At 41.7% G+C, this 20,321-nt stretch overlaps 1 protein-coding gene and 1 non-coding gene across 2 annotated transcripts in view; both read right to left on the reverse strand.

Annotated features, from left to right (window-relative positions):
* The window catches only part of ENPP1 (ectonucleotide pyrophosphatase/phosphodiesterase 1), a 57,237-nt gene extending 38,701 nt beyond the window's left edge, over positions 1–18,536 (reverse strand). Inside the window, exons 1-3 of the mRNA XM_030489539.1 lie at positions 18,110–18,536; positions 1,781–1,853; positions 65–181 (exon numbers count right to left, since the gene is read on the reverse strand). Of these exons, the coding sequence (XP_030345399.1) occupies positions 65–181; positions 1,781–1,853; positions 18,110–18,304 (385 nt within the window). The 5' untranslated portion in view covers positions 18,305–18,536. The remainder of the gene's footprint in view (positions 1–64; positions 182–1,780; positions 1,854–18,109) is intronic.
* LOC115610149 lies at positions 16,220–16,338 on the reverse strand. Its single transcript, XR_003992125.1, has one exon. It is a non-coding gene; the product is annotated as a 5S ribosomal RNA (ribosomal RNA).
* Positions 18,537–20,321: the final 1,785 nt, after the last annotated feature.

Raw genomic sequence — 20,321 nt, forward strand, 5'->3', positions numbered from 1 at the left:
ACACAGAGCTGTGCCACATCACAGAACAGGAGAGTTCGCCCCCACAACTTTTCTCCATCCTTACCTGGTTGTATACATGCCTCCTGGTAATCTAAGCAGCAGTTTCCAAGCTTGACACAATCTCTATCACAACGGCAGCTTCCAAAGGTCCTTTCAAAGCAACGACCTTTGCAGGTTTTCACTGTAATATTGGATAGTGTTAGATGTCAGTGGCTGAGCCCACATCAGTCAACATGCAAAAAGAAATTAATACAGTCAGCATGTGGAGTGACACACATAGTCATTCCACACAACTTACAGGATGGCTGCAAAACACAGTAACAGCCAAAGGAAAAGTTTAGCCTTCAGTTTCTCTTCTTACTCAACAAAAATATTTTTTCATCATGTTGAACAAAGGGTTCTGTTCTGTTTTAGCAGGAACATGGCATTTCATTATTGGAAGAACAAGTGAAACAAAAGACTACAATTCGATTTGCAACTGTCCCTGCCTTTCTGTATCACCAGAAAAATACAAGTACTGTCATTCAGAATATGGAAGATCTGTCAGAGGAAATTTAAACCTAGGTTTTCAATAAGGTTGCCCTAAATAGTAAAATGGCTTTGCAGAGAACACTGATCTTCATTTTCATGTCTGACAAATGTTCCACTTTCTATAAATAAAGATTAATTAGAATCTAGACGGCATTAGCTATGCTTGCAACTCCCGCATGCTCATGCCCTGTGTGAATGACTATCCTCATACAAATCCGAGGAACTGAAAGAGCCCCAGTTCTGCATCCCACTATACAATAATTAAGGTACTATCTCAAGGCACAGGAAGAGCCATTCCAAACCAGACATAGGAGATAAACTTGAAGTGTGTGATATTAGAAAAATGAGATAATAATGAGCCAGTATTTCAAAGCTATAATAAAATGAGAAAAAACACCTAAAACAAGTTGTAGTGGGAAATTAATAACTTGAATTTTAGTTAAAAATCAATGTAGGACTATTTGTTAAACAACTTTGAAATTATTCTAGACAGCTGTTCCCAAAGAGAAGCTTGATCCCTTAAAATCTTTTGTAGCCTTCCACCTGAAGAAACTTCATCAATGAAAAAAAGCACATATTTTTCAGGACAGAAAACAGCCAGAGGAATTCCACAAGGAACATTTTCAGACTACAATTTTAACCAGTAAAAAAAGAAAAAAACCTAACTTATTTTCCCCATAATTGACTGGAAAAGATGAAAAACAAATGTTCCAGGACAACACGAAATAGAAGTTGTTGGTTGGGGTTTTCGGGGGTTTTTTTTTTGGGTCTTTTTTTTTTTTTTTTTTTTAGGGTGAACTGAGAAAAAACAGCCATGTGACATCATCACAGTGACAGTTGGGATACATGGAAGCTGCCAGACCAGACACAGAGTGCCAGTTTACTTCTCAAGTGAGTACACACAAGTACTGAGTACACCTGAGGTTTATTTCCTGGTATTTTCTTTTCCCTCTAACTGAAACTGCTTCCAGCAATGCATGCCATCCTCTTCCCGAAGCAAGAAAGGGTGGCATTCTGATGATATCAAGATTTACAAAAAGACAAAAACAAACAAACAAAAAAAAAAAAAACCACCAAAAAAAACCCAAAACCCACAACCCACCAAAAAAAAAAACCACCAACCTGAAAAAAACAACCCCCCCCCAAAAAAAAACCAAAACACCACAAAACAACCAAAACCCACCGAACAAAAAAGAAACCAAAAAGGAATTGCTTAGAAATATTACTACATAAAAGGCATATTAGTTACCATCTTTTGAGCAGCTAGGTTTCAGGCCAAATATACATCCTAGGATTGTCGTTAACATGCAGACACAGAGTACCTGTGGAAGAGAAAAGAAAACAAAATAATCCTAAGTGACCATTGAATGCTTTTGAAAGCCCTCACTTTCTCTAGGATGCTACATAAATGTACCCAAATTGATAAACATGCAGATTAGGTGGCCAATTTCACTGCTTTTACAAGCATTTCACTCACACAAGTAATTACATTGTTTGCAATTAATTACTGGTGCACAAACATTGATACTCCCAGGACTGGGCCTGTGTGTTTAATTTTTTACAAAGTTACTTAATGTAGACATGATGATGTTTTGTTTCCCATGAGTAAAAATTAAGGTGCTTATTCCTACACATACATCATTTTATAGAAAATTTTCCTTGCTCCACTTCTTCCTTCCTCCCAGGTTGTTCCAAGAAGGTGAAGCTTTGCCGTTGACCACAAGCTACAGAAGACATAGCCCTTAAGTGATACCTACAATTTTCTTAGTCAAGAAAACTTTTTCCCACTTCCTAGTATCCAGTTCATACTAGATGTTCGGTCCATACTATGGTAAGCAACTGTGGGATGTCACATTAGTCTGACACTGACCAGAAACTATGGTCATGTTTATTTTGGATTCTGAATGCATTAGTGTTACCAAACAAGCACCATACTGTCCTTGCCCATCATTTTATGGCAAGATCTAATGCCTACTCAAACACAGGGAAAGATTCCTTTTAACCTCTTACATACTGGAATTGGCCCATAAACTCTTTAGGAAAAGTGCACATACTACCAACGCATATAGAGTAATTAAAGAGTCCAGGAAAGCCAACAATGCAGTTGATATTCTATTAGAACATAATACTGTACTTTGCCAAAAGATCTGAAAGAGAAGGCACTGTAATAATGCAGACTTTCTTATTCAGAAGTATTTGGGAAGATATGGGTACAAGAGAATGTACATACTGCCTTTCCAGTCATTGTTTTCTGAGGAAAACTTGCTTTCAAGCAATACTTCAATGACTTTATGTACATGCCTACACAAGGTCTCTCCATTTATTCCTCCTCCCCATCAGAAAAAGCTGCTGAGTTGTGAATATGATGCCTGAATCATGTTGTGATCTGGCAAAAAAACCATCCCATTTAAAATACGCCCAATTATTTCTCAAGCTTAAAGACTGTGAGCACTTCAGTAAATAAAAACTATTTGTCTTGGTTTCAACAAACAGTTCGCTGTACAGTTTTGTTCACTAAGCAGCTAATAAAGACAGCAAGAAAGCCATTTCTGGAATGTGTAGCATTGAAATTTAGATATTCTGGATTTGTGAAGTGCCAGTTATAGAATTATACAATCAAATGGGATGGAAAAGACCTTTAATATCATGAAGTCGAACCATTACCCCAGGACTGCCAAGACCACCATTAAATCATGTTACTGAGGGCCTCGTTTACATGGTTTTTGAACATTTCAGGGATGGTGATCCCACCACTTCACTGGGCAGCCTGTTCCAATGCTTGACAACCCGTTCAGTGAAGACATTTTTCTTCACATCCAATCTAAACCTTCCCTGGTGCAGCTTGAGGCCATTTCCTCTTGTCCTGTCATTTGTTACATGGGAGAAGAAACCGACCCCCACCTCACTATAATCTCCTTTCAGGTAGTTGTAGAGAGTGACAAGGTCCCCCCTGAGCCTTCTCTTCTTCAGACTAAACAGCCACAAGTCTCTCAGCCATTCCTCATAAGACTTATTCTCCAGACCTTCACCTCTTCTGGATCCACTCCAGCACCTCAATGTCTCTCTTGTAGTGAGGTGCTCAGAACTGAACACAGGACTTGAGGTGCAGTGTCACCAGTGCCAGGTACAGGTGAATGATCACTGCCCTGGCCCTGCTGGCCACACTATTTCTGATACAGGCCAGGATGCTGTTGGCCTTCTTGGCTGCCTAGGCACAAGGTGGCTCATGTTCAGCAGCCATCAATCAGCACCCCCAGGTCCTTTTCTACCAAACTGCTTTCCAGTCACTCTTCCCCAAGCCTGTATTGTTGCATGGGGTTGTTGTGGCCCAAATGCAGGACCTGGCAGTTTGCGTTGTTGAACCTCATACCACTAACGACAGCCCATAGATCCAGCCTGCCCAGATCCCTTTGCAGAGCCTTCCTACCTTCCAGCAGATCAACACTCCCAGACAACTTGGTATCATTCACAAACTTACTGAGGGTGCACTCAATCCCCTCATCGAGATCATCAATGAAGATGTTAAACAACACTGGCCCTAACACAGAGCCCTAAGGGACACCACTAGTGACCAGCCACCAACTAGATGTGGTACCATTTACCACCACTCTTCAGGCTCTGCCAGCCAGCCTGTTTCCAAACCAGTGAAGAATACACCTATCCAGATCACAAGCAGCCAATTTGTCCAGGAGAATGCTGTGGGAGACAGTGTCTAATATCTTACTTAATTCCAAATAAACAGTGTCCACAGCCTTTCACTCATCAACCAGGTGGGTCACCTTATCATAGAAGGAGATCAGGTTGGTCAAGCAAGACCTGCCCTTCATGAACCCATGTTGACTGGGCCTGATCCCTCCATTTTCCCACACATGCTTTATGATCCCAGTTAGGATCATCTGCTCCATGACCTTCCCTGGCACTGAGGTCGGGCTGACAGGCCTGTAGTTCCCAGGGTCATCCTTCCTGCCCTTTTTGTAGAGAGGCATCACGTTGGCCAACCTCCAATCTTCTGGGACCTGCCCACTAGACCAGGACCACTGATAAATGATGGAGAGTGGCTTAGCAAGCTCCTCTGCCAGCTCCTTCAGTACTCTTGGATGTAACCCATCCAGTCCCACAGTCTTGCATATGTCTAAGTGGAACAGGAGGACACTAACTATTTCTTCCTGAATTATTGGGACTTCAATCAGCTCCCCATCTCTGCCATCCAACTCAGGGAACTGAGTACCCTGAGGATGGCTGGTGTGACTATTGAAGTATGAAACATTATCAGAAATATTAATCAATAACAAAAATATTACATATATAACATTCACAAGGAAAGTGAACTATAGACTCAATCTGATGAAACCATGGCTTAGAATTCTGAACCAGGCAAGTCCAGAATTTTAGATTATTCAACACAATGTCTAGAAGAGAAATAAGTACTTTTTGAATTCAAATCTATCTTTGAATTGATAGGGAAAGAAAGAAAATAATTAAAAAAATAAGGAAAAAGAAACCAAACCCAAAACCAAAACCCTGGCATTATCAATGCACCCAGATACAATACAACTAATAGAAAGAAAGGTGCAAGTCTCCATTAACCCGGCTGTCAAGAATGAACACAACTGGACATCTATGTATTTTTTTAAAAAAAGAAATTAAAGAAGAAAAAAAGAAAAAGAAAAAAGGCAGCGTACTAACTGTTAAGTCAGTATCGACAGTATTATCTTCTACATAAATCATTCTGGACCCTGGAACCTTCCATATGAAATATCACCTAGATAAGGGCACATGCACAGCTAGGTAGGTGGCACATCCAATGCAAGATATCAAAGCCCAGCAAAATCAGTGGAGAGAGCAAAACCTGTTGTTTTTGTAAAATTGTCCTTTTAGCTTATTCATAATTATTTGAAAATTACAAATTGATTCATTTGTTTTTAAAAAGCCAACTTGAGAACATTCTATTTCAGGGTGACAATATATTGTTTCTCAACTCCCACCAGGCTCTGCTACTAAGATCAAGGAGTAGAACATCCTCTGACATGTAACCACAAATGTGCTTTTAAACAAAACCCAAACCTACTCTCCCTGCAAGAGCTTTATTCCCATACGTTCAAACAGCTACATGACTTATGACACTTACACCACTTAAGGCATCCTTGTAATAAAAACACATTGCAGTGCCGCTAAATAAACTATTAGTATTCCCTTATGGAGTTTCAGTGTAGGTAATTCACATTTAAAACAGGAATTTAATTGTGACACTAAATTACTAAAAATATAAAAAAGCAAAAATAAAAATCTAAATAAAGGCCACCCCAAACTGGTAGTGTTATAATACTTCCCAATTAAAATTAGTGTACCCTCACTGAAGTTCACAAATAATTCATGGTATTTTGGCATCAAATGTTATAAAATCAAGGTTGTGTATTGTATTCCAGATTTTCAGTTTTACACTTCTATGAACATAATTTATTTAAACAAGCGAAAACATGAAAGGATTATGTTCACTGAACCATATTTCTTTTGGCTAGGAAACACTACAAAACAGTCATGCTACTTGATGCATTAGTGCAACTTGCTTCCTGCAATACATACTCTGGAATCCTCATAGAGTCACAGACAACAGCATACTCCAAGCATACTACAAGAATGGTCTCCACATCTCTACTACAAACCAGTTCTGCTCTCAAATTTCTTGTATATACACAACAGAAAACATGGTTCAGGTCCTTACCTGGTATATTATGTCCATGTATAATAATGAAGATCTCAGAACTTCTATTGACTCTTTAATTTCTTTCTTCAATGCTTAATAAAGAAGCTTCACAAAAATGGCTAGCTTAGAGGTAAAGCTTTTGATAGTGTTCTGGCACAGCCAACTCCAATCTAGTGGACTAAACATTAAGCTGCAATTGCATAGTATAAGGTTTTGAATCAAAGCTTTATCTTGATCCTGAATTACTTCAGTCATGATGATATTACTGATGCAAATGGCACAAACATTCAGCTGGAACAATGTGGAGCAACTAATACTGGCCAACAGCAGCAGTCATCCTGCCTGGGCACAGCAAGAGGTGTTACACTAGTAGCTGACCTATTGTTGGTGGAAAGGCTCTGAGATTATCAGTTCTGCAGAAGACAAGGAATATTTGTGCTAGCTTTAAAGATTGCCCAAGTACAGAAATTCATCTCACTACTGCAGCCCAAATGCGGACTCATTTACTTTGCTTCTTGGTAGATGGGGCTCTGCTGCAGAAGGCAGGTTACCAATATCTCCTAAACTATTTCACACACAGGTAGCTCAGGTTTGGGATGCTGCAGCCTGCTATGTAAAGATTCTACGGGCTTTTTTAATCTATATAGAAACAAGTAGCTGCACATGTAGTTTAAGGTTTACCATCAAGAACCTCATTAGAACCCTGAAGCATCCTGCAGCAAGCACCAGAATCTGATCTCTAGTTAGTACCACACTGTCAATTTAATGCCTGCCTTCAAGCTTTAGTCTGTCTTTTTAAACAAAAGGAGAAAATCTCATCAGTTCTCTCTCTCCCCTCTCCAAAATTCTTCCCCTCAAAAGAGAAAGCAAGAATTGAGAAAAGGCACAATTAAGAATGAATATGTGAATCCAACACTTAGTAGAAAGGCAAATAAAAGAACCTGGCCTTGTTATACACAAAAGTAGTACATGAACTTTTTGTCCTGTAACTTGAGACATTTCTAGGACAAAATGTCAGATTTGGTTTTAACATAGTATCTGAGAAAAGCTTTTAAATCAACATAGTAACAACTGCAGAGAAGAAAGTGTCCTTTTTTGTTTTAAAATATTTTTTAGAAAGTTTGTTTTGTAATCAAAACACATTGACATCTAGGGATGAATCTCTGTCCCATCACTGCTTCCTTTACGTGGGAGGAAGCAATAAAAGCTTTGCTTTGTAAACATTATAGTGGTTGGGAATAGGTGGTTGAGCGTCTGGAGAACTGCAATCCTGAAAACATTTCAAAAGCCTTTAATTTTGAGCTGGGCAGATGGAAATATGATAACATGGTTAGAGAACAGAATTATTTCCGTCATTCATCTCTAGAACTGCAGCAAAGAGAATTTCTCAGCAGCGATTTTGGGGAGCTAGTGGAAGGACCACAAAGCCAGTAAGTATGCAGGCTGCAGACACCAGATCCCAGGGACTGGTCAACTGTGCAGGTCTTGGTGACATATGAAGAAAGCTCTCACCAGCCTTAGCTACTGTGACCTATCCTTTGCAGCTGTATTTTACTCTTCCTTCCATTACATAGTCAATACTACCATCCCTGTCTCTTTAATCCTCCCCAGCTCTGTCCTGCTTCCCCTCTACTCCTTTATTCTGCATTTTCTATGCAGAATTTGAGAAGAATGCATTGATATTTCTTTTAAGGAATAATAATTCTGCACTAAGTTTCTTCCATTTTACTCACTCTTTGCCTACCATGTACTTTGTTGCTTCTTGTCTTCCTTTCTTCATCCCTGGTGTTCCATGGCCAACAAACCTTGTCACTCCAAGAATTAAGGCACTTTAGTTAACAAACACAATTAGCAAGGCAAGAAATGCAAAGTAGTGGTTTTCCATTCTAAACTCCATGATTGACTCCCACAGTTGTGTCATGTCTATCCATGAAAGGAGAATGTCTAGACTGGATCTCTAATGCCAGTATTACAAAAACCCATGGAATTTTCCAAAACCACTGGGATCTGTGAAGAGCATGCTATGTTTTCACTGCTCTGTGCGCCTAGAATAGATGACTAATGACCTGGACCTTTACACTGAAATATCTTTGAGAAAGAATTTCATCTGCAAAAGTGTAAAGAACACAGTAATAAATAATGAATTTCAAGTGACAAGCGAGTCACCTTCAGTCTTTAAAAGGGCATTGCTAATAACGCAGAAAGCATACTGTACAGAGGAAAAAAAATAAATACCTACACTTGCCAGGGGCAGTGGAACACTCACTTATGCTTGTAAAAGTTATTTTTAAACAGGTATAAGCACCTAAAAGCTCAGTTTTATTCAAAAGCAGGGGATTCTTAATAACATTTACTAAACTGAAAGGAGATGGATACTTTCACTCACCAGCACAGCTACATACCTAAATAGATCACCTAAAATAACAAGTTATCGGCAACTGTAACAAGCATTCCACCTCCTTCTTGCACCACCCATCTCTTCTTTCCACATTTGTAAATATTTTTATGCTCTTCAAAGACTTACTTATGTTGACCCACATTCCACACCTAGAGTCCAGCAGCAGGAGGAGAGCTGCTGAGGCTCTCAGGTCCCGGCTGTCCTGAAACACTGAAGGTGACTGAATGATCCTGAAGTCAGTGAATGGAAAAGCTGGAGCTTACACCCAAAACCTTCACAGAGCTAAAAACATTAGCTATAAAAATGCATAGGGATTATTGCTTTTTCTTCACAAAGCAGCACACAGCAGGTCTACTCTCATTGTTTTTATTGAATGTTCTCAAGACTGTTAAACATACTATTGCAGCCTAAGGTCATTCAAAGGACAAAAACAGTTTAAAGGTAGCTTAAGCGACTGTAAAGTATTATGAAAAACCATCATGGAGAGCTTACCAAAGAATGATAACTGCTCATTCAGCAGGCAATTATCATACTATAGCTCTCTAAATACCTTCCAGAACTATTCAAGCATCTGGTTTTAACAAGAGACAGAAAGATAGGAAAGAGTTAGCACCTGTCAGCTAGGATCCAAAATATTTTTCTTATTTGTTACTTGTCCAGCTGCATAGGTACATATTCTCCTGGAAGGTATTAACACATCAGTTCTACTCAAAGCACACCTAGCTGTTCTGTTTTTCAATGCATTTTATATCATGGGAGAATTTAGAGGCAAACTAAAGTGCAACTATACACCCGACAAAAAGAAAAGGAAATAACTTCTGGATAAATTCCCAGAAAATAGATAGCAGCTGACTCTATTATTTCATCAGAGGTAGGGTTTGTTCTTTTTTCAGGACTAAAAGCTGATCTTGATTTATAAGAAAGTGTAAATATTGTACTTGCAAGCACTATTTTATTCAGCAGAGCAGACTAATCAGCAAGTAGGGGTGTTTTTCAGGACTGAAAACTGATCTTCATTTATGAGGAAAAGTGTAAATACTATACTTGTAAATACAATTCTTTTATTCAGCACGACAGTCCATAAACAGAACTTCCTATTCCAAAAATCCCTTTTCAAGAATAAAGCTAAAGCTGTTCTAATCTATAATACTGTCATGACAGTTACAAGAACAGTGTAAAAAGGGGGCTGCTGCTTCTGAGTACTGATAATGCCACCAAACATACCAAGGAAACCTATATTCACCTCCATCTTTCCCTAGCAGATGCTATTGCTTCTGCCACCATGACAGCAACATTAGGCTGAGCAGGAAGACGCAGCAACCTCAAAAAGCAAGTGAAGAAATCCTGTAAAATGAATGTAAAAAGAATGTAAGGAGTGTCAGAAATGGCAGAACCACAAAGCAGTAAGAGAAAAAGATGGGGCAAATAAGGTTTCAAAGCTATTCGCTATGGGTCTTCACTAAGCACACAGATATCAATCACAGGCACATCCTTAGCCCTGAATCCTTTGGCCATTTTCCAAAAATGAACGCCAGGGCTAACAGAGAGACCATTATTTACCACTGCACCCTTTGAATATAGCCCCTTAAGAAACAAAAGGCAGACTATCAAATTTTGATACCTCACAACATGGAAACTTATTGCAGCCAGAAGAGGACTAAAGAACTGGCTCACCTGATGATGCTGGAGATAAAAAACTCAATGGAAGATAAATGGCTGGGTTTGATTATTGACTTTAATGCAAGCAGCTATAACAACACTATACTTTGTTTGTTGTTTGTAGAATAACAAACAAAAAACCTTCAACACAAACTGGTACCCAAATACTACCACATATTAGAAGGCATTTATATGGCTTGATTTACCTACAAGCCATTACACAGCCGAATGCAGACAAGGTTCACACGCACCTGAGTTTCTTTGGAAATGCAAATATTCTATCTTCTCATTACTTCCCTTTTCTCCTTAGCTAGCTTAGTCAGTGTTGAACAGTTAAACAACAGCCTATTTGTCAGAATTCCTTACTTACACTGCTTTCCTTCACCCCCCACCACATCCCACTTACAATAAAATCCACTGCTGTCTTATAAATACCCTTAAAGGAAACTTTTTATACAGCTGACCTGTACAACAGCTGTGCAGAAAAGTATTTTTGCTTTTCAGTGCAGACAGTACATTTTACATTTTTTTTTATATATTTCCTGTCCTATTGTCAAAATACCATTCCAATACTGATAATTATAAAATAGCTTCTCTGAAAATCATACATACTACTGTTTCATCCAAACAGGACACTACTGTGATTGACAAATTCTGCCAGATAGAACATTCTTTAAAACAAGTGTTTATCCACTGCCCAGAGCATATGGTCAGTGATGTTTGCCAATATATTAATTTCTTATACTATATCCAAGGTGAGAAACTTTTCATACCTTTCGTGTTTTCAAAGCCTTTTATCTTCTCCACTCCTCCTTTCAGCCAAAAGTAACAGAAACACAGCTTCCATAGTAAACCAAATCAGAACAGTTCACTCCTTGTGTATTTCTACTGATATTAGAATGCTAAAGAAAAAACTTCAAAGAGCAGGAGTTGGAAGGAAGCCTTGCATAATTTTTGTACCTTTGACCTTGCCTGAAATGAAGTTTTAGCACAGTAACTAAGCTGTTCCAAATTCAAGTTAATTATTGCCTCTACAGAAGGTCTATCCATTTAAACTATTAATGTCTTCCTTATTATTTTTAGTATCAGAGTGCCTTGCAGGTAGTGCGTAGACCAAGAGCACACTCCCACATCCCAGGAGTTTGGCTGCCAGTTCTCCAATGTTTCAGCCCCTGAAAGCACCGTTTGCAAAACCTCAACCAGCCCTGAGACAGCTCTTCAACAAAAAGCTAGAATAAGCTTCAGCAGTCACTCCTCACCTTGTTTTAGCCAGCTCTTGCCTCTGTCCCCTGCCTGAATTAAAGCCACACTTCAGTCATGTCCATCCTGGTCAAGCACTCTATCTACCCTGACCCCAACTTAGACACTACTTCCTTCCTTGACCTTGGACCTGCCTCATCACTATGTAGACATCTGGCAATCTAGACTATTGGCTGAATCTGGTTAGTGTCCCCAGGCTTGCTTTGCTCACCTTGCTCATGTGAGGTATGGTGAGAATGCCCCTTTTCAATGAGGCCACTGCCTGCATCTGCCTTGTTATCATACCTATACGGTTTTACCTTCTCTTTCAGTAGGACCTTCCCTTATCTAGTACCTGACAGGTAGATATAGGCTATTACAGCAAAATTAGAGAAACCTTGAGACATAGATAGAGTCAGAGCTCTGAATGCTCTGAGCAGGAAGCTCTGAGCTCAGAGACTCAGACACACATTTATCCTTATCACAGCCCCTATTGCTCATTTGTTTTGCCTGAATGGACCAAATGGCTGATCCCAGCACACTACAGCCTAACCCACCAGCAGGTAGTCTACACTTAAATTCCTAGACACATATGTGGATGTTTTCAGACAGCCAGACAGCAGTGTTGACAGAAGCACACAAGTCACACAGCTGGGTGTACTTCAGCCTGTTCTAAGCTTTGCCCTCCAGCTGGACTCCAGGAAGCCAGAAACATTCGCAGACTGCACTCCCAGGGGTGACCATAACCTTCCCAGATGGCTCCAGCTCAGCTACGTAAGAGTATCTTGCAGCCTGCCCTAAACACCACACTGTTTTGTCTATGCTGAAAGCAATACTTAAACTACCCATCTTAAGTGAGCTGAAGTGTGCTTAGCAAAATATCAATAACACCTTTGACTATAGCACAGCTGCACCCAAAGTCAACATGTTCTGAGAACATTTATAAACGAAAGTGGTCCCTATTCTCCCCCGTAAAGATTTTTATATAAGTGAATTTTTTTGTTGTGTTTGCCTTTTATTTTTTAAGAATAGACAAAGCCTCAATTTCTGCAAGTGTTTATTCAGATAATATTTTTTTTACTTCGTATCAGCTTCTGTCATCTAGGATGGGATACGCTGACTAGATCTGTGAAGTAAAGCGCAAGTAAAGCAAGAACACAAATTAACACTGCCATCCATTCAGAGTTAAAATGGCTAAGTATTTCTTAGCTTTTTACTGTACGAGAGCAAGATCATGATTTTTATCTTCAATTCCCAGCATGAAGGTACCCACCTGAAGAAGAGCAAAGAAATTGTGGATTCTCTCTGTGTAACAAGAATTATTTGCAAAATCTTCCTTGAAAAATGAGTTGACTGAAGAGAAACAGAAAAAATTCACCAAACCCCAAATTTTCTTTTCATGGATTAAATTGGATAGCAATATATTGTATGCATGTATAGTTACAACTGTGTTGTAATTAGATGCATTTAAGTAATACCAACAGCAAATACGAAAGAATCTGTTGTCAAATACCAGTTTTTACCAGGTTTTCAGAATTCAAAACAAGCCACCATTGGAGCTGGAGAGCTGTAATGTTGAGGGAAGACAGGCAAGACACTTGCTTTAAAACACCCTTGTTTCCAAATACTGGAACAGAGTTTCTTACAAAACACTAAAATATTGGAGATTGGCCAAGAACTGCTTTAATATTTCTGAGCCAAAAAGCACTTCAAAGTCTACTTAAACTATGGCCATCCTGTCACTGTCATTTTCTACTTCATATTTCACCAAAGAATGTTCAGTGCTAAAAAATTCAAATCACTTAACAGTCAGACACTTTAATATTACTGTTAGTCTGTGTGGAGTTTCTTGGAACACAAGTTCTATCTACGCTCAATCCAGCACTCTCACAGGGAAAGTCATTTCAGCAAGGACTTACTGAAAACGGAAAAAAGGCAAGGCACATACAGCAAAAACAGTACAAAAAAAGGCTCAAATGGGCCAAAAAACATTAGAGGAAAGACTGCATATGGTGCCCAGATTTCCCGAACTCAAGCACAAAATACTGCATCCTTGATTCCAGTGCTTAAGAACTGACCAATACCCATAAAAATAGCTATGTCAAAGTTGGCTGAAGTGAATAACCATGATCCAAATCACAAGGTTTGGCCACAAACACTTTCTTCTCATTGTCTTTCCTCTCCTTACACGGGTTACATTAAAGCCTGGTTCCATCTTCCTGAGGACAAACTCAGAGGTGCGGGAAGGCTGCTGTTAGGTGTTCCTCACTGAAGCCACCTCTTCCCAAAGGCCGAAGCAGCCCAGGTCCCTGTGCCTCACCCATACCAGAAGAGCACCAGCCCCAGACCACCTTGGTGGCACCCTGCTGAACTTGCTACAGTTGAATTGATCTGGAGGGCCTCAGCCTGGACACAGTATTTCAGGTGGAATCAAACAAGTGATGAGTATAGGGAAAACAAAAGCTTTTCTTGCCTTACCAGCCCTTGGATACAGCCCAGCACACTTACCTTTAAAAGGGCAACCAAGAGCAGCACAGTGGCTCCCAAAGATGTTATCTTTATCATGGCATCCTTCACTGTTTTCAGATCGCAGGTCATTAAGAGGCCCTGTCCCATGCACTACCTTAGTCTGATGTTCAGGCTGATGAAGAGCTCACTAACCGTTCAAAAGAAAAAGTAACCAAACCTACAGGAGTGCAACCACATATCCTGGATTGCTTCTCACTGCACTTGCAGCCAGTTCTAAAACAGAGCAGTTTTCTACGAGCACATGCCAAAGAGTTACACTGTCTTAATTTGTTATGTAAAACTGTTTTAATTCACAGTTATTATACAAGTTCTAGCTACCCTCTCAGTGAGCTGCAGAGACAACTGAATAAAAGAAAATTCCATTAGACTGTTTAGCGCTTGGCACATGCATTGAACACTAGTCTTAAAAAAAAAGAAACTGGACTGCCTTAATGAAAAAAGTAAAAGGAAAAAATAATTTCAGACTTAAAAATATTTTTCAGTGTATTCCCACAACATTTTTTAAAACTTCACAATTTGTTACCTTTATGCACACCAAAATGCTTGTGTTACTCTTCAGAGGAGGCTAACATGCTTCCATTTCTCACTCTAGACTTTACCTAGAATTTTTTTATTTTTCTTTTTCTTAATGAGGAATTACGAAGTTGCAAAAGTGCTAAAAAAAAATTTCTAAACAAAGCGTTAGTTTAAATGAGTTTTCCAGTTCTGACAAAGGAAGCCTAAAACTGTTTAAAAGAAACCTTGTCTATTTTGTCACTTTTTTCCCTTCGGCTGTTATAAATGCATGGAAAAGTTTATTTTAATGGAATGAGTGAATCAGACCAAAATGCAATGCCTGAGAGTCACTGGCAAGCTGGAACAGAAAGCCTCAAACCTAAGCAAGAGTTACACTACTCTTGGACCGCAGCACGCTGCTCCATCACACAATAGCAGCTGGTGAGCCTGGAAAGACTACAAGCCTGCAGACAGCTTGCTGGGCTTTGAGGGACAAAGGTACGAGCTCAGAAAATTGGTAAGACACTAAATGAAAAGGCGTGCACAGAAACTGCATAAATACATGAAAGGATCACTGCCTCTCATGATTGCTTAAAGCTGGATGTTTTCATTTCTTTGCCTCAGGGAAGCACCATGGGTTGGTAAATACTGTGGGCCTGTCCCACCATTTGTGGAATTCTCCCTGTGCAGCAACAACAGAAGATCAACCTGCATGGTATGAAAACCTACAGCTGAACTTAAAATTATGCCTGCCACAACAAGCACTGCTAGAAGTGAAAGTGACTCCATACCACTTCCTTATCTACTTACATCTTCCTTTAACCAACATACATCCAGTTAACTGAGTACCTCCAGGTAACACAGGCTTCTAGTGCAACCAATAAAACCCATGGGTAAAGTCCACATGGTACAACCTTTTGTACCTGGGAACTCTGCAGTTCCTCTGTAATTGGGTAAGCTGAGAGCGTCAAGGTTCTGTTCACAAATTGCACAGGCATCTACAGGGTAGTAGATACACAAACAGGAAGAGGAGAAAGCAAACAAGTCTGCGCTTCCCAAAAAAATGAAAAAGTAGTAATTCAAGTATTCGTTAATGACCAGAAATGCACTCATCAGCTTTTCTAAAAAAAAAAAATCAACATAAGCTTACTTGAAGCCAGATTTTTTATTTTTTTTTTTTAAATCTTCCTAAATAAAGGAAGTAACAGTGCGTATAGCCAGGGTACATGCAGGCAAAGGGAGTTTACCTATGTCTAGTCACTTTTATAGTTCCACATTGCCCAACCCAAAACACCAAGCAGGCAAGTCTACTCACTTCTTTCTTGCATGGGGATGACATTATCAATGCATTGGCCTGTGAGAAAGAACAAACTTGCATTTCCAACTCCAGTTTTCCACTTCCTAACATGATGCTTAGAATCATAGAATCATAGGTTAGTTAGGGCTGTAAAGGACCTTAAGATCATCTAGCTCCAACTAGATGGGCATGTCCCTGCCATAGGCTGACGGCCACCTCGTCAGCTCCACCTGAGCAGGACCGCTGGGGACGCCGGTGCAGCTCTCCGGAGGACACCACGGAACAGGCCGCCTGGTGCTGCCGGCGCCGTAACCGGGAGCCTCCCGGCCTCACGCCCGCCGGTCCCGGCGCGGCCGCTCCCCTCGAAAGCCTACAGCACCTGGGATTCCCAGGCGGTCTCCCACCCAACTACTAACCGAGCCCGACCCTGCTTAGCTTCCGAGATCAGACGAGATCGGGCGTTTTCAGGGTGGTGTGGCCGTAGGCAGGGACACCTCACACTAAACCATGTCACCCAAGGCTCTGTCCAACCTGGCCTTGAACACCGGCAGGGATGGAGCATTCACAACTTCCTTGGGCAACCCGAGATTAAATACATTCTTGTTTTAATCAATCCAGTAACACCTGTAGTATTTAGAAAGCTTTTCAAGTTCTCTCTGAATATTCTAAATTATCTCACCACCTGCAATGGCCAAAACCAATACAGCATAGTCATCTATATGTAGAAGTTTTAAATTACATCTGCATAGATGACGTACATTTCACCCTGGCATTTCAGTCAGCACAGGATGAACATTTTGCCAATTCACAGGGAACAGATATGGTTTGGAAAATAAGGACTTATTTCAGAAGAGCAAGTACCTGCAAGCATTTTAACTTGTGTTCGATTCCAGTCTTTAAGAGCCTATGTATCTCTAATCACTTTGTTGTACTAGTGCCTAAAAAGCTCAGAGCAACAACATTAGTTTTTTAATAGTATATGATTATTTTCCACTATTACCACCTATTTCTAAGCCTGAAAAAAGCAGAGCTGTTTTCCCCATCCAACCGCAGTGGCTTTTATGGCACAACCTAACCTCCCCAGAACAAAGTAATAAAACAAGCTACAAGCCTTTATTTAAGAGGACTTTTCATCAGAATAGTTGCCAAAAAACTACATGGAAACTACCAAAGACCTTAACATGAATTTTGGTATTTTTCTTATGTTCTGGCAAACTTGGAAGTGCAACTCATCACCCATTATGTTAGAAAGTACAACCAACATGGTGGTTATGAGGTGGACAATTCATTTGAAAGAATAACCAGATTATAAAGCTATAGGTAAATTTGGAAAGGCATCTTAACCCTTAAGCTTTAATGCACTGAAATCTACCTATGGATACATATATACATATGTAATAAAAGTCTGCTGCAGCTCCATTGAAGCTTCCTTCCAAGAATGCTGCAGTTCTTTCACCTTGATAATGACTTTAGCACCATAATGATAACTCCAGGCGGTCTTATTTTCACATCTCTACAGGGAGGATAATTATGATACAGCAGCAGGGCTAAAATTGGAAAGTGACCTACCTGCTAACAATGGCTTTGGCCATCAGGGCCTCTGAGCCAGGGCTGAAAGAGTCTCCAAGCAGCACTTAGAGACCAACTTTCAACCCACAGTACATCAGTGAAAATAAAGTTGTGATATTTTCTCTGGCCTTCTGGCTCTTGAACTCTTCTTAGCATTTCCAACCGTATTTTCCTGCTTTATCCTGGTTTTGCCTTCCCTGGGGCAACCTCTACACCAACCATTTAAAACCATATGGTGGCAGATGGGACAACCACTAACAATACAAAAGAATCGAGACGACTCAGCCCTGAGCGCTGTCAAAACCGCAAAATAAACCATCTGAAAGAGCACGAATCCCGCTTCCCGGCAAGTTGCCGCCTGTCAGCGGTAACACGCACAAGCACCGCGCTTCTACCCGGAGCGCACTCCGGCGGATGGAAGGAGGGTCCGTCCCGCAGCACCGCGCCCCGGCAGCCCTGGGGAGCCGCTGCTGCCGAGGCCGCTCCACACCGGTGGGACAGTCCCCCGGGAGACCCTGACGGCCCCGCCACGGGCACCCCTCCCATCCCCGACGGTCCGGGCAGAGACTTGTCCGTTCCCAGCACCGCGGGGAGAAACACCTGCCCGCAGCCGCGCCGCTTCACACGCACCGCCGGCGAGGCGAGCCCCGGGGAAAGCCGCCGGCCCCCACGGCGCTCCGGCCCTTACCAGAGAGAGCACTTTATAGGTGTTGGGGTCCTTGCTCTTGCCACCCGGAGCTTTCTCCGGCTCCTCGGCCACCTCCATGGCCGGCAGCATGGGCACGGCCGCAGCCTGCAGCCCGCCATCAGCCGCCCCTATCCCAGCGAGGTGGTCTTCGTGACCCTTCCGCGCCGCCGCCGCTTGCTGCCCGTTACCCTGCATGGTCCCCACGCCTCTCCCCTCCGCCCGCCGCGGCCACGGCTATTAATAACGTGGCGGGGCGGCCCTGCCCTACCCGGCCCCGCCCCGCCCGGGAGCCAGGCCGGCGGCCCCCGCTCCCTCGCCGGCATCCCTCGCCGGCCGCCGGGAGGAGGGGAACAGCTCGTTTCCGCCCCGCTCGGCCACCCCTGCTTTCTGCCCCGTCCCTGCAGGTGAGGGCGGGCTGCGGCCGCTCCTCCCTGCGGGCAGGGCGGTGGTGGCGGGGCCCGGGGCTGCGGAGGTGCTGCTCGCCGTGACATCACGGCGGTCCAAAATAGCTGCCGGGGGAGGGCGCCGGGTCGTGTTTACGAGGGAGTGTGGGGAAAGTTTCCGCTGCCCGACCCCAGAGGTGGTGGCGCGGCCTTCCCCGAAGCCGCCCGGCGGCCCCGCAGGTGTGCTCGGAGGCGGGGATCCCGGTCCTGGTGCCGCCAGAGGCACGCAGCCAGCTCCCGGTGCGTGTCAGCAGCCCGAGCTCTGTTCGCCGGCGCTGGCTGAAGAAGCGCCTCGTCCTGCCCGCTGGTCTTCCTTCCCTCCCGTCCACCGAGGGGAAGGGACCTTAAATATCCTTTAGTTCAAACCCTCCTGCCACGGGCAGGGACACTTTCCACTAGACCACGTTGCTCAAAGCCCTGTCCAACCTGTCGTTGAACGCTGCCAGGGATGGGGCATCCACAACTCTAAGCAACTAAGACTCACAAAGTATGCTTAAGCTTAAAATTGCTGAAGTAATTCGTTTTCCATTACTTCTTAAGTTATCATAATATGTAGAGTTATATACGTTAATATTAGACTTTGTCTCTCAGTTCTAATGTGATGATGGCTTTGACCTCTTGGGGCTTGAGGTGTCCATGGTAGATATATTTTTACTGTCAATGCACTGGGAAAAGAGTGGCATTGGCATAGTTTCTGACAACATCCGTATTTTCTGAAATGAAAATTTCCTTCGGAAGTGATTTTGATCCCTGTCAAAATGTTGTTGCTCTGTTTTCTATTTGAGCTGAGTTGCATAGTCAAGCTGCCACTACAAATTTCCTTTAAAAATAATTGCTGGTCTGTAGTGCTGCTGCAGCTCACAGCATACTGAAGTTAGTGCAGAGCTGCCTGCACATCTGTTGTCATCTCATGAGGTTCCATAGGTGCAGTCCTGAGGACTTCTGCGTAAATATTTCACTTGATTACAAAAAAAAGGGCAACAGAAACTGTGAGAACTAAGCTCCTGAGTCTACATTAAGAGTCTCCTTCATTCCATTACTGCACCTTTCAAACAACTGTCCGACGGATCAGCTGGCTTACTCTACACTCAAGGATTTTGACATTTGAGCTGTTAAAAAAAGTAATCTGAATACCGATGGTCTGATAATTTTAAAACACTCCTGAAAACTGACATAGCCAAATTGTTTTGTTTGGGTTTGTTGGGAGGTTTTCGGAGGGTTTGGGTTTTTCTTGCCAGTGAAGGTGGTTTTAATAACTAGCACAACAGGCAGCAACAACCTCACTTTTTTTTTTTTTCTATAAATGAAAAGATACTGCAACCACATGCTTTTCAGTTCAAATCTTCTTTTTCTTTCTGTTTCTAGTCACACCGGCAGAAAAGAAAATGTCTTCCCCCCCAAAAAAAAACCCACCAAAAATTAGAGAAAAATAAAAGCTTTCAGGTTGTTGTTTTGGGTTTGTTTTGTTTTGTTTTACAAATAATGAAAACTTCATCTTTCATTTTCATGTTTTTGAACGTAGAAAGATGTTTTCTGATTAATTTTAAGAATATAAATAAGGACATAAATCTCTTGTCCTAAGTCATCCACTCAAAAGTTTGAATAGCACATGCTTTGTACTGATGATTCAATGGAAATTATGTATAACTGCATCACAGTTATAAAATGTATCTTTTTTTCCATAGAACTAAAGTGCAGCTGTAGCTAACTTCTAAGTAAGTTGGTCATTCATTAGCTATTCATTATGGTTACTTTTCTGTGTACAAATA

This window comes from Strigops habroptila, chromosome 6 (genome assembly GCF_004027225.2).
Source record: "Strigops habroptila isolate Jane chromosome 6, bStrHab1.2.pri, whole genome shotgun sequence".
NCBI lineage: Eukaryota > Metazoa > Chordata > Aves > Psittaciformes > Psittacidae > Strigops > Strigops habroptila.